General features: G+C 45.0%; 1 protein-coding gene across 2 annotated transcripts in view; it reads right to left on the bottom strand.

The window, feature by feature from the left end:
- ITGA9 (integrin subunit alpha 9) overlaps positions 1–15,264 on the bottom strand; it is a 183,283-nt gene that overhangs the window by 47,126 nt on the left and 120,893 nt on the right. For both annotated transcript variants that reach the window (XM_085874357.1, XM_085874356.1), the window contains 3 exons: positions 15,151–15,227; positions 6,211–6,358; positions 2,173–2,277 (listed from right to left, as the gene is read on the bottom strand). In XM_085874357.1, coding sequence (XP_085730483.1) covers positions 2,173–2,277; positions 6,211–6,358; positions 15,151–15,227 — 330 coding nt within the window. The remainder of the gene's footprint in view (positions 1–2,172; positions 2,278–6,210; positions 6,359–15,150; positions 15,228–15,264) is intronic.

Here is a 15,264-nt window from a genome sequence, read left to right on the forward strand (position 1 = left end):
GCATCCAACTTCCTTGTGTACTATTCCAAGTTTATCTTATTGGCTTGCTTGTGTATCCTAATTTGGACAGTACTTTGCAAACTGAGGTTTTGGCCCACATGTGCTCGTGCTTGTGGGCCAAAAATGTGGAAGTATTAACCCCCATGCACTCATGCCACTCGTGCTTGTGGTGTCTACGTGACTGTGCAACGTGGAATGATGCAAAAATACAATTTGGCTCTGGAAAGAGACAGGAAAAAAGCCAACTGGAATTCAGAGGTTGCTGGATGTTAACATACCAATGGGAGCGAGCCTTGGACAGCAGTGAGCAATTTGTAAAAGGGGTTAAAAAAAAATTAAACAAACAAACTAAAACACATGTGATACCACATAAAACAAGATGCCTTTGGGACAATTTTCTATTTTTATTCAAAGACTTCTCTGGTTTTAAATAGATTGCAAACAACTACAAGTTTGGATCATAGGACAGAAGCCTTGGGTTGATGTCGGGTTGGACTGCCAGCGTTTAATCATTCATAAACAGCTATAAACTGTCATCCCGGTGTTTTACAGACAGGTTATTCATCAATGTGTGTGTGTCGTCCCTCGCATGGACATTAAACGGATTTCCTGTCTGACAGCATTCCTTGGTGGACATTAAAGATCCCATGGTGTCCTTCGTGAAGAGTAGGCGAGCTATCGTCGTCACCACGAACAAATTCCAATTTCCTGGCCGAACCAGCAGAGAGAGGGCATTGCATCAGCGGCACAGTCGCACCCTCAGCCAACCCCACAGTCTTGTGCTCCATACGAACGAAGCAAATCATTCAGACAATGTGTTCAAATAACTTTTCCTCCCCATTCAACCTCTCCCCCCTTCCCTCCCACTTCACTCCAAAATACTGAAAACAACCTTATTATTGAAAGTTCATATTTTAAAAGAAAATTTTGTTAATTGTTCTCCTCGCAACAATAAACGTCCTGGAACTTTAATATTGTTCTATACAAGTATCCCAAATGCCCTGATTGGGATCAACGGACACATTAGCTTTCCATGGCAGTATTCCCAGGTCAAGGTGGAAAATTATTCTGATGCAGATGCTACCAGTGTAGCGTGGCCATGCAACCATCCCATTGAGCCGCAAATTTCCTCTTCTAAAACCCATCACCGCAAGCGATTTCTGCAATGTGATGCAACCTTGTCATCTGTATATTACTAAAACTCTCATCTTGTATATATACATGTATATGTATGTATGTATGTATGTATGTATGTACCCGAAATACAGCCAAAATGGTACATGATAGTGCAAAAAATTTAGGGCCACCTTACTCACCATTCTCCTGCGGTGTGCAGTATCAAGTTTTGTTCAAAGTGGGCAACGAAAAAAATTATTAAAAAATCAATTCCCGATTCAGTCAAGTACTCTTTGGGAGAATTTGATCAATGCAAACAACCTCAGCGGTATAGTTCGCTGGAGCTATCTTTTTACTATTTTTTTTTGAAATGATTTTTTTTATCAACCGCTGTCACAACGGGAAGCCAACGGGTTCACAAGTCGTCTCATGGACATTAAAATTGCCACATTCTATCATAAATCGCTGGAGAATTGAAATGATTCGTTTATTGCAGTTGAACACGGACTGTCAAGCAGAACAAATCTCCAAACAACTTGTCACAGTTTCAGGGGTTTTGCAGGTCCCACTGCCGGCTGAATCTTTAAGACATTTGAAACAAAAATCAACGCAGGCCTGAGGGGAATCATAGGTTTGTACCCAGAATACAATTTGTTCAGACAACCAACGGATGAAATCAACAGGACGTTGATTGAAGTATGCTAACCGGTTTGGGAAGCAAGAAGAAGCTCACGTTTTGGGCGTAAGCCCTTCGTCGCAGTAAAACAGGGTTCACGCCGAGCTGTGAGGACCAATTCAGAGTGTTAAATATTTAAGGTCCAATTCTCTGAGCCTAACACACCCTGTGCATAACCACATACAGTCAGTCCTCATACCTCTTCATCTCAATCTCTCTTGTCATTTCTGTAACATCTGCAATAACAATGGTGCACCTTTTTATCTACAACACTGACGTAATGCGTAGTAGTAACAGGACAATGGCCCATTGCCTTTATGAGTAATGGACCATTGTCCTGTGACATTGTCATTGGAATATGAGGAACATAATGTATGCACCTGAGAGAGAGCTGGCAGGTAAGGGAGACTGATGCTGCAGTGCAAACGATTCGTTTCCACCTGGTCTTCCCCCAACAGCAACTCACAGCGCACACTGTCCTCTTCCTGGAGTCGAAGAGCAAGCATCATTAGAATATTCTTAAACTCCAAGATAAACCACAGCATTTATTTATTTATTTTGTTTAGGACTCATCAGGTCATTGGGGCCGAAAGATCTTTTCAGATTTAGTTATTAGTGTTTATGACCACATGTGACCTCAAACCTTCCTCCTGATTAGTGATTCATCATTCCTTCAGAGTAAAGAGATAAACGATTCCAAGTTACGGCATTTGATCTTCGACCTCAATGGATACGTAACGTCATCAGCATTTTTATGATGTGGTTAACTCCACCACCGAAGGTGAACGGGGGTTATGTCTTCACTCCTGTCTGTCTGTTTGTTTGTCTGTCTGCGAGCAAGATATCTCAAAAAGTTATTGGTGGATTCGGACAAAACTTGGTGGACAGGTTGGGTGTGTGACAAGGACGAACTGATTCGATTTTGATGAAGATCTGGATGCAGATCCAGCCTATCAGTGGGATACAAAATGAAAACTGTTCAGCCCGGCGGAGGTATGCGCTCTACCGAGTACTATTCTAGTTTAATCTGTACTGAACACCGTGAAGACGGTGTACAGATTTCAAGCGATGATAACCGTTCCGTGGTGGTTCAATCCTCTCATTTCCCACCACTTTGTGACTACCCAAATTATACACAGAGTATCCTGGAAGTTAGAATCCATTATTTTCCCTGAATTATGACCACATACTGTTGTGCTCCTGATAACATCTGCCTTCACAGACAAACTGTATCTCATTACACATGATGAACCGGTCGACGCCATGAGGTAATGACGCTTCCATTGATCTTCGCAGACCAGTGGCAAATCCAGGGGGGTTTCCTGGTCACCCAGAACTCCTTCTAGTATGTCATATAGGCACTACCATCACTCAGGTAGGTCTCACGAGTCATGATATTTAAGATTGAAACTTGAAGTTTATTGAACTCAAGCTATTTTACTTTTAGTTATGCATTTAAATATTAACTTAATTAACTTTTATGTCTTTTTGCACAATACATACATATCAAAGAATATGTGAATGTGCAATTATTTGAAAGCTGCAATAAAGTTTTCATAATGTTCATATGACTTAGATTTTCTGTTATTTGGAAACCCCCCCCCCCTACCCAATTCCTGGATTTCCCCCTGCAGACAGCATTCTCATTGGATGAGATGAACGTTTTAAAAGCAAAGTGGTGCTCCATCTTATCACAAAAAAAAAAAAAAAAAATACAGATTTCACGACAAAAAGTGGAAAATTTGAGGAAAAGGTCAAATCTAATGGAACTGAAAGAGGAGGGTAAAAGAGATGAGTGATTAAAAGAATGTTATTTTGGGTGGGAGTGGTAGAGGAACTGAATCAATTCAACCTATGGAAGAGAAAAATCCATACTTTAAAAAAAAAAAAAAATCAATTCAACTTTTACTTTTTGGCTTGAAAGTTTTGAGCAACATTTGACAGTCATTTGTTAAAGAATCATGTTTAGACCTTCAAACAGCGCTTAAAGCTGTCCCTGTGTGTCATTGTGTCTCTGCAAAGCAGTTTCATGGCAACAATTACACGAGGTGGTTTGCCTTTGCCTTCGCAGCAGTCAGTCCAGGAAGACTTTGTAATTAGTTCAGGGTGCTGACGATAACTCACCGATGAGAAAGAAACCGTGGGATCTTAACGTCTACCGACCAATACTAGCGGAGGGGACGCACAGCTTACCGTGCAGTCTATCCAAGGGATGAAGCACATGTGAACCCACACCCTGCCTATGAAGTATGAAATATACAGTTTATAGTAGGTTCGGGAATCGAACCCAGACCAGTAAGGTCAAGGGAAATGCACTACCAACACATCACCCTATCAGAGTAAAATATTTCACTCCCTGCAATCACAAACAAAAACAGCGAATGGACAAAGCAACATGACCGCACAGTTCAACATGCATGTCTGTGCACCCATCATGAAATATTTTGGTGGATCCGAAATTAAAATACCAGTAAATGTTATCAATTATTACATCCTAAAACCTTTACAGAAACTGTAACCACGAACTCAGCATTAGGTTTAGGACCATGGCAGTAGGGACAGTAAACCAGGCCAAACAATCTGCTTTCTCATTCAGAGAAACGTTCACTTGCTAGTCAGGCAAAATAGAATCAAAGTAGCTGTCTAATCTGGGTTCGATTCCCGACCCGACTACGACCTGTGAGATTGGTGCATTTCAGGCAGGGCATTGCATCGCAAAGTGTGCCATCCATTTTGCATGGATGATTAGCCGGGTATCCCATGTGCCGTCATTAGTTGGTGAGTGTTAAAGACCCCACAGTATCTTTCGTGAAGAGTAGGCGAGTTATTGCTGACACCCTGAGCAAATTACAAATTCCTGCCAAAAACAGCTCCAGTCGAATGTCAGGTCTGGCCAGACAGTTAGTGAAAGATGGGCCAAACTCTCCCTGGCTAATCCCATGCAGAAGAAGGTAGGAATAATTGGGGCTATTAATGTAGTAGTTTTTATTATTTTGGATGTACCTGTGGCTCCTGGTAGCATGGCTACATTGCTGATGCAGTGCCCCTTTTATTAGTAAGCTGATACTCATTTTCCTTACCTCAGAAGTGTGACAGCCTGTCAACTCACCTGGTGTTATCTAACAGCATGACAGGGACTCAAACCCAAGATCCTAAGATTTTAAGCCATCCACCATAACTGTTAAGCCAACACCAAGCTATCAATAGGACTAATCAGGTTGCTCTGTCGAGTTTTCTATTTTAGAAATATAATTTAAGGAACCTCGACATGCTATTTCAAGGTTGATATTGTTGTGGAAATAACTTATAGGGGCTAACTTTGCATAGGATAGGTTGGTTAACTCCCATATTGAAAGTATTAGAATAAGCGTGAGGTGAGATAATTTAATTGTGATGAGAAATGCGTCGTTTTATACATCGCAAGATGTTGTCTATCCACCCACAATGTTTGTGTTTAAAACCACCATTATTGAATTATCCCCATTTTTAATGCTCTTACCTTCGTAATCTGTCTTTGATGTGCTTTTGGGTGACCTGGTAGGCCATCAGGCACAAAGTTTGATGGGAAACGCACGTCTGCCACAACGACCCTCAAGAGCATCAATGTGACAAGTCCGTGGGTCATGCCTTGACCCATCAAACCTGGCCCCGGGCCAATAGCCGCCGAGAGAGCCAATAGCGGCTAAGTGCATCATCAATGTGGGTGGGGGCGGAACATATAACGGCGGGTGCAACCCACATGGGGGGAGGAGGAGAAAGGGGAGGAAAAGCCTGGAGCCTCGCTGGGGGAAGCTGCATACGAATACTGTGGGGTTGTCCCCTGAATGGACCCTTCCTCTGTCATTGGGATGTCCGCCACACCCACCCAGAAAGCTGTTCTGGGAAGGGACTACAGGATGGATATTGTTATTTGCCTCTCGTGTCTCATCAAGTGTCCAGCTGTGGCCCGCCGGGCACAATCAGGGTATTTTCTGTCCTGTCCGTCTTACAATGTTGTCTTTCTCCTTTCTCCTCTTTCTCCTACTCCTCCTACAGTTCTAGGCCGATTACATCCAGACTTGTTACATAGGATCAGCATGATCTAATTAGTACATTGGGTGTTTTTATCTTTGCTGGTGGTCTTGGTTGGGGGGGGGGGTATGGGGGAGTGGGGAAGTGGTGCAATTTATCTATATAAATGTGTATCATGGAGCACCACTCCAGGTGAGAGTGGATATTACAAGTCCCCACCCTTCACAGTACAGTATTCCTGTCACCACGTTTTCCAGTGCAGTGAGTTTTGAATTATGCAGAGAGAGAGGTACTATATTTTGGAGAGGTATTTTGAATTACACATTTGAATAAGGATAACAACACAACCCCCCTGGCTGCTCGTGTGGGGAGCGGGTGCTTCAACACAATAAGAGCATACGCATCACCTGCTGAACCTTCACAAAGTAAAGCTCTTTTGGGAAAGAGATGAACAGGTGTGTGTCGTAGGCATCATCACCGCGGTTCAGCACCGAGATGTTGAGCGAGGCTGAGCGAGCTGCACCAATGACCAGGTAGGGACGGCCTGGGGACACACTGTGCAGAACAGAGTGGAGGTCATAAAGAATCATTGCACACCCCAAACGCTTCAGCTCTGGTGATCTAATGAGAGATGCATCGTACTCAGCAATCGGCAAGACTCAAGACCATTGAATAAGCAATAGAAAGATATATGCTCAGAGAGGAGACCAAAACATTGCTGGATAATGACTTAATTCAACAAAAGGTAAACACCACCAATTAATGAACAGGAAGATTGTTCTCAAAACACATCTTGACTAATAAATGTCAGTGTGTGTCTGTCAGTCTGTCAGTCAGTCCATCTCCTCCATAACTCCAAAACCATGAAACCAAGCAACTCCAAACATTGCAACCACACTAAGGGAATTCCAAGGGAGTGCGAGAGTGAAAATTGGGCGTTTGGGTTAATGTAAACACTTTTGAAGACAATTAACGGCCTTATTTAATGATCCTTAATCAAGGCTCATCGTTGGTCACCTCGCTGTCCTTTGCTGGGGTCTTAATTCGCCTTTTTTTTGGCCTGTTCAACATTGCCTTGACTTACAACAGGCCGCAATGGTTTCTTCATGATTAAGTTTATTTTTTGCACTTTCCTTACTCATATCATCAAATGTCTCATCTTTATACCTATGAATCGCTGGATACATTGCAATGCTTACAAATGGCTGGAGACGCCAGCTTTCCTGGCTTTATTTCATTTCTGCACATGCCATAACCTCGAGAATCTCTTAATCGAATTTGATTTGAAAAGTTTCTTCAACTGATTTGTTAGAGTGCTTGCTTGAGTACTTAAGCAACTTGACTTAGCAAGCACTCTTCAAGCCTGCCTCTCTGTCTGTCTGTCTGTCTGTCTCTCTCTCTCTACCACCCCTCTCACTCTCTCTCTCCCACCCCTTTCCCTCTCTGACCCCTCCACTCCCTCTCTGACCCCTCCCATCCCTCTCCCTCTCTGACCCCCCTTCCTCTCCCCTCCCCCTCATCTCCCACTCCTCCTCTCTGTTAAGGACTGACTGTTTACTTTTAAATATAAAACAGCTACCCCAGAGTGTAGCATGTACGAATCAGATTCGTAGTGAGCAAACCAAAGGGGTGCGGTGTAGCTGCATGTGTGAGCATGCATGCAGGCAGGCCTTTCCCAGGTAGATAGCATGGGTTTTCAATGCTCCCACCTGGTTTTATATCAAACCTGGTGGTTATAAAGAAAGTGTTGCTATTTGGAGGCATTTTATAGCCCTTCCTTTCTGTTCCACTCATGCTGCCTTCCCTTCGCCACCCCTCACAGCACCTTTGCTTCCCCTCATGCTGCCTTCCCTTCCAATCATGCTGCCTTCCTTCCACCTCCCCTCATGCTTACTCCTCCAAAACTTCCTCCCCCCCCCTCTTTCTCTCTCCCCCACTATCACCCTCCCGGAGTGTGTATCAATATTTGGTGAGGCGTTGCTCTCCCCACACCCCTTCCTCACTCTTCCCCCGTTCCGAGCACCCCCCGTCCTCGCTCCCCCCTCCTTACTCCCCCAACTCTTCTCGCTCCCCACTCCTTCCTCTTCCTACCCTCCCTCCTTGGCCCTTTCTCCCCCCTCCATCCTCTCTCCCTTCCCTCTCTCCTTCCATTTGCTTCCCTCCCCCTCGCTCCCCTCCCTCCTCTCTTCCCATCCCTCCCCTCCTCCTCTCCTCCCTCCTCTCCTCCCATCCCTCCCCTCCTCCTCTCCTCCCTCCTCTCTCCTCTTTCCTCCTCTCTCCTCTCTCCTCTTTCCCCCACTCCTCCCTCCTCTCTCCCCCTCTCCTCCCTCCTCTCTCCCCCTCTCCCCCTCCTCTCTCTCCCCTTCTCCCTCCTCTCCCCCTCTCCTCCATCGTCTCTCTCCCCCTCTCCTCCCTCCTCTCCCCTTCTCCTCCCTCCTCTCTACCCCTCCCTCCCCTCCCTCCTCTCCTTCTACCCCTCCCAACTCTCTTTGCACCCCTCCCTCCTCTCTCTCTCTACCCCTCCCTCCTCTCTCTCTCTACCCCTCCCTCCTCTCTCCCTCTACCCCTCCCTCCTCTCTCTCCCCTTCTCCTCCCTCCTCTCTCCCCCTCCCCTCCCTCGTCTCTCCCCCTCCCTCCCTCGTCTCCTCTCCCCCTCTCCTCCCTCCTCCTCTCCTCCCTCCCAACTCTCTTTGCACCCCTCCCTCCTCCTCTCTCTCTACCCCTCCCTCCTCTCCTTCTACCCCTCCCAACTCTCTTTGCACCCCTCCCTCCTCTCTCTCTACCCCTCCCTCCTCTCTCTCTACCCCTCCCTCCTCTCTCTCTCTCCTCTCTCCTCTCTCTCTACCCTCCCTCCTCTCTCTCTACCCTCCCTCCTCTCTCTCCCTCCTCCCCTCTTTGTATTCCCATCAGCAAAGCGATGGGTTGTATTTGCTATCAAGATATATAAAGTAGGAGTGTATGTTTGTTTGTCCTCTTATAACTCGAGAACGATGCATCCCAGAGCAAAACTAAAGGCATATTCGGAATCAGCATGTCTCACAGGTACTAAAGCATATCTTAGATGTTTAAAAAACTGAAAAAAAATTAACAGGCTCATTGGCAACAACAGCGGCGAGCAAATGAGACTGAGGCCTAAGTCACATTTGCTCTAAGGCGAAGATACGGCGGCCGTATGCCCTCTGAATTGACAGAAACGTGAGGCGGCCGCAGAGTTTCTGAGGTGGCCTCATGGTGGCCCTATGCCGTTTGGCTATCTTTTACAGGCCGTAGGGGTCGCCGTGGAATTATAACGCGGAGTTATAACTGTTTTCATTTCTACGTTCGCCGTAGAAATTCGACAAGCCGAAACAAAAGAACTGGTAAAAAAATGAACCCACTCGTTCCCGTCCGTCTGGCCGCACGTTCGCCTTCGGGCCCCCCTGCGGTCACCTTGCGGGCATCTTGAGGCTACCTTGCGTCTGCCTTGAAAATTATATGGCCGCCGCAGGGCCCCCTTAAGGTCACCGTGCGACATCAAATCAAAGACCGTAAGGCACTCCCACGTTTTCAGTCTCCACAATTTCTAAATATGCCGTGCGGCTCCCCGAAAAATAAAAACATATGTGACTGCAACATTGTGTGACTGTGGAAATACTGCGGCCGCCGTATAATTGCGAGTGGCCGTAGATTTTGGAGACCCCATGGCTGCCGTGGCAAATGTGACTTCGGCCTGAGGAAGAGTGTGATGCAAGACTTTAGGCAATGAGTCACTGCACTGCTGAAGCACGAGCACTGGCCGGGGCACAAGAGGACAACACTGCCAACAGCGTGGCATTCACGTATGACCTGGCTGACCCAACAACTGCATGGACCAAGTCTGCACCCACTGCTCTGCTTACAAGTTCAAGGGAGAGACCAAGGGTGTGTGCTGCAGCGATGGCAAGGTCATCCTTGAGCCCTCTTCTGCCCTTCCTCCCTTGCTGAAGGAACTTCTCTCAGGCGAAGGTCCCCTCAGCAAGCACTTCCTTGCCAACATTCAGATGTATAATGGCAGCTTTGCGATGACGAGCTTCGGGCACAAGGAAGCTGAAGTCCAGGGCTGGAACCCGAGCTTCCGGATCCAAGGTCAAGTGTTCCACCACATTGGCAACTTGCTCCCACCTGAAGAAGGCCAGCCAAAGTTCCTACAGGTCTACTTCCTGGACTCACATGACAAGGAACTGGCTGCCAGGAACCGCAGCGGCCTCAAACCACACATCCTTGAGATGCTCACAAAGTGGTTTCACGAGAATAACCATCTGCTCCGTGAGCTCAAGACTGCAAGAGATGTACTTGCCAAAGGAGGCAACTCTGAATAGCACCAGATCATCATCAGAGAGAACAAGCGACTGCAAGTGAGCGCACACACCGCTACAATGCCCAGTCTGCACCAAAAGTCGCCATCCTAATGGACAGTGAGCCAACATAACCCAGAGACATTGTCCTCAGACTTCACGATGGGGAACCTAAAAGGATCAGTGAGCTGCAAGCATCTTCTGATCCACTCCAGTATCCCATAGTGTTCCCATATGGAACAGATGGCCCCAGCATCCATCTGTTGGCCAAGACTGCTACTGGACAGGATGGATGAAAACTCACACAGCTGCAGTACTACGGCTACCACATCATGATGAGAGAGGGCAACCATATACTGCAGATGTGACGACTCTCAGCAGTTTCTGGTTGATGTCTACTGCAAGATCGAGACAGAGCGATTGAGCTTTATCTGCCGGGAGCAAAATAACTTGCTTGCTGATAACAACAACCTCCATGACAACCTCATGAGCACTGATGACGAACGCTGACAACGACAAAGAAATGTGAAATGTGTCCAAATTAAATGAGATATATAAATGTGATAAATATTAACCACGACAATTTACCCCTTTCTTATTCCTATTTTTTCCCTGAGCAACGTCGGGTACTCCAGGTAGTTACGATATAAGAAAGTGATATAAATGCGAAACGAATTGCAAATTAAGCTTAACTCTGCTTTTTACAAGTATCTATTCTTATCCTCACAATTTATGGGCCTTTCCAGGTCAAGTACTTGAGGCCAAGTATAAAGAAATGCAACTGGGATTGTAAGGAGCATGACAGCAAATTAACTTTGGTTGAAACCTTTCGTGTATTATTGGGAGGTACACGTTACATACAGTGCAACATGCAATCCTAAAATACTTTGATTGGGAATCGTTAAGGCAGGGAATAGATATGATTACGAATGCACAGGCAAGTGTACGTAAATGAGTGATCTCATGTTAAATGGCAGTGGAATTTGTCACGATGAAGGTTCCAAACACTGTGCGAGATGTCGACGTGGTAGGAGACCAATTTGAGCTCCCATGTTTGTGCCATATCCTTGCAAATCAAGTTAATCTATGAATTTGTTTTTGTATTCAACTAATTTTCTCCTATGTCATCTCGGGGGAAGTGCGGATACGGTTCACAACAGCCTACTCTCTTGGATGGCTACAGTGAGATCTTCACCGCTCACAAACCGAATACAAATAGGGTAGCCGACTTTACATCGACATCTAAAGGGTGTATGCAACAACTAAACAACTCATGGGTAAGCATACCACCAACTGAGCTATCCTCCCACCGTCCCATCAGCCAAAAACACCAGCCTTCCATGGAACCCTCTCATCCAAGCACTATCCTCATATTTGACTCCAATTCGCAAAATAACAAAACTTGACTCCACTTTCTGACATAACAAAATGGATCGAGCTGATTCAGGCCGATAGGTTAGAGCACAAAGTCCGCTATGGGGCTTGGACTCAGATTCATAACGCCCATAAGTTGTAGCAAAGGCTCCCAAGAGTAACAACAAAATAATAAACAAGAGCGAGAATTGCTTTGCAAAACATTCCCCCGACTGATGTGATATTTTCGAAGTCCAAAAGGGGCACAACTCTGTGAAAAATTGACGAAATGCCCTGAAACTCGAACTAGTTTTGTAATTTATCATAATAAAGCCATGTACCAAGTTTCAGCACAATATGTTGAGGGGTATGGGGGGGGAAAAGGTTTGAAAAACCACAGGTGGAACAGACAGATTGACAGACGGAGGGCAAACCTCTACTCCCCTCTGGTGAAACTGGAAGGGGCCGAATAAATGCCAAGCTGCCCAAATCTAGTAAGAGAAATCTTGTCCCAGTCATAATTAATCGGTGTATTTGAGGAAGTAAAAATATCACATTTCCAAAAACAGCCAAGTAAAACTGGCACCAAAGCGAGTCGAAATGTGAGCCCATCCACAATGGTTATTATTGGCAAAGCTGAACATAAAAATTGTGCAAACATGACTCAAAACAACAACATTTAACAACAACCAAGCAGCTACAGGTACCCATCCATGCAAGATCTCATGGATGGACAAGGAATCTGCACTTGTTCGCCATGTTTAGCAAGTCTGCAGTGACAGCGAGTTAACACTTATTATACTGAGGTTTCCACAACTGAAGGGCTTTGTACCAACAAGTACAGAATCTCGGTTATATCGGGCAATGATGGAAGTTCGAGGAAGAGCGAACGTGTCCCGGTGATGGAAAGGGAGCCGACGTATCGGCGCTTGAACGTGTCAACAGTCGGTCATGTGGACAGATAATGGAAGACGTGGACCAGATCTGGTATGAGGATTAGAGACAAAAAATAATGCTGTTTAAAAACTCTGCTCCCCCTTATGTTGTGTGGAGTTTGAGCAAAGCAAAGAAGAGAAGCAAGTTCAACGTGACAATATGTCCTCAAGCCTTGGCAATCAATCCTGAAGTCTCGAGTTTCCGTTGGATCCTTGAACAGCGGATTCGTGGATTCATTTTCGCTCCACAGTTTAAGGTTATAACATCTTGCTCTCAAAGTTGATTTGTGTTATGGTTGCAAATGATTTGAAAATAGATTTCTGTGTTAAGAATAGACTTGTTACCCACTCAAGACGTTGACGGGTTTAATTATGTCGACCATCAATTTCAGTGATCGCAACCTCATGGTCCTTGTGCTTTTGGGATGATAATAATAATAATAATAATAATAATGATACCAGTTCCCTTACAAGGACTTTTGACGCAGGAGGAGACCATGAGGCTCATCATAGCCTGCACTATTATTACCAACTCATGTTTCATTGTCAGTGCTCTATCATTTTCAAATGCTGAGCATCAAGCAAGGCAACAAACATGTACCATTTTTAGTCTTTCATATGACGATGCCAGGGTTCAATCCGCCAATCTCCCATGTGCAGAGCAGACCCTCCAACTATTACACTACCGAGTCAACACCGAGTCACCACCGAGTCAACAACGAGTCACCACAAAGTCACCACCGAGTCATCACAAAGTCACCACCGAGTCTGCATGATGCAAGAAGGTGGTTTGCCAAATCGCTCATCCAGTTACCTCTGCCACCGAACCTGGACAAAGGTTATTTTCACCCATTTGTCTGTCTGTGAGCACAATATCTCAAAAAGTTATGGACGGATTTGGACGGAATTTGGAAGAGAGGTTGGGTGTGTAACGAGGACGAAATTATGAGGTTTTGGTGAGGATACGGACACGGATTGGAATACTATAATTTTTTAACTGATTCTTCGCCATTGAGAGATCGGGTCAAAAACGATATATAGCGTGATATCTCAAAAAATGTTGTGGACGGATTCAGACGAAACTTGGACACATTGGGTGTGTGACTTGGACGAATCGATTCAATTTCGGTGAAGATCCGAATCCGGATCTGATAATTTTCAAACTCATTATTCACCATTGAGTGTTATATATAGCATGATATTTCATGTATTATATCGTTCAAAAACGATATATAGCATGATATTTAAAAAATGTTGTGGACAGATTCGGACGGAACTTGATGGATGAGTTGGGTATGTAACAAGAACAAGCCGTTTAGATTTTGGTTAAGGTCTGGATCGAGATCCGGCCTATCAGTGGCATACAAAGCGTGAACTGTTCAGCCTGGCGGAGGGATGCGCTCTACGCCTCTACCGAGTGCCATTCTAGTTTATAATGCTTTTGCTATTGTTTTTCTTATAATTAAACTTCTGACTATTTTTACATCAAGGTAAGGAGAGAAAGGGACAGGCATCGAGGGGCAACGGCGATATGCATCAGGAACATCTTTAGCTGTGCATCTAATACCAACCGAGCTGCTGTTTCGTTAATAATGGATGAAATCAACAGAATGTTGATCGGAATAATGCTAACCACCATGGGAAGCAAGCAGCTGATGTTTCAGGCAAAAACCCTTCGTCGGAGAAAAGAGCAAAGGGTCAATGCCCTCTTTTGCTCAGACGAAGGGTTAAAGCTGACGTGTCAGCTTCTCATTCCTTCCCACAGCAGTTAGCATAATGTTGTTTGTCTCATCGATCAATCTTCCATTCATTCCATCCATCTACCGATGCAGATCAACACAAGTCCTGTCTGCTAGAATTCATTAACTGCTGTACCTCAAAAATCCCACGGTGTCTTTCAATGAAGAGCAGCAGATGATTGACACCAACACACTCATCAAATTCTAAATTCCAAATTCCTGCACTAATGTGCAGGAGCACTGCATCAGCCGTGCAGTCGCACCTCAGTGATGATACAACCAGCAGGATAATTTCACAATTGAATCCCAATCCGTTATGCAATCACCAACAACAACCGTAATCTCCTAACCACAAAGTTATCCATGTACAAGTGAATCAATATCTCCTAATGTCCTTGTTATTCTAGTAAGTTTGCACCAACATAATCCTCAAGTCTTTGCTACTCCCTATTCATATCAAAGTACAATCATGTCTCCTAATGTCATTGCCCTGCAAGCGAAAGGGGTCCACAATCCTCCAAAACAAAGCAAAGAAAACCCTGTTTGACTCCATTGGGCATCAACCCAGTCCAATCTGTAACAGCTCCCACTGTTGTAAAAATAGCCATCCCTTCCTGTCATTACACTATAAAAGGAAACCCTTAGTTTTACCCAAATAACTCGGAGTGACGGACACGAAACCAAAGCACTAGCTTTGGATGTCACCTCCCTGCAGAGTGGACAAATGTCATCTCTAAGCCCAGAAGACCATAGTAAAACCTGCAGGTGTAATTTTACACTTAGAGGATCACCTTTGACAATGATATTGTTTGAGGTTGTTTTGTTTTAGAAGTAAACCTGTGGGAAAAAAAAGAAACGATCAGTGCAGGGGTTTTCTTCAACCATTTTGAGAACTCAAAAAAGTTAAAATACACACATTGTATGCAAGCAAGACACAAAAGACATTCAACATATCTGTGATCATTCAGGGAGTACAAAAAGGACAGAATAGGAAACAAAACGCTTACCCAGGCTGGATCAACGTGGCTTCCACACGCAGATCGGTGGTGCAATCAGGGTTCAGGCAGTTCCTCTCGAAGACCGTCTGGAAACACGACAGCAGGACGTGCCCTTTGAGACTG

This window comes from Eptatretus burgeri, chromosome 3, assembly GCF_056783735.1.
Source record: "Eptatretus burgeri isolate ZD-2024b chromosome 3, Ebu_testis_v1, whole genome shotgun sequence".
In the NCBI taxonomy this organism is placed as follows: Eukaryota; Metazoa; Chordata; class Myxini; order Myxiniformes; family Myxinidae; genus Eptatretus; species Eptatretus burgeri.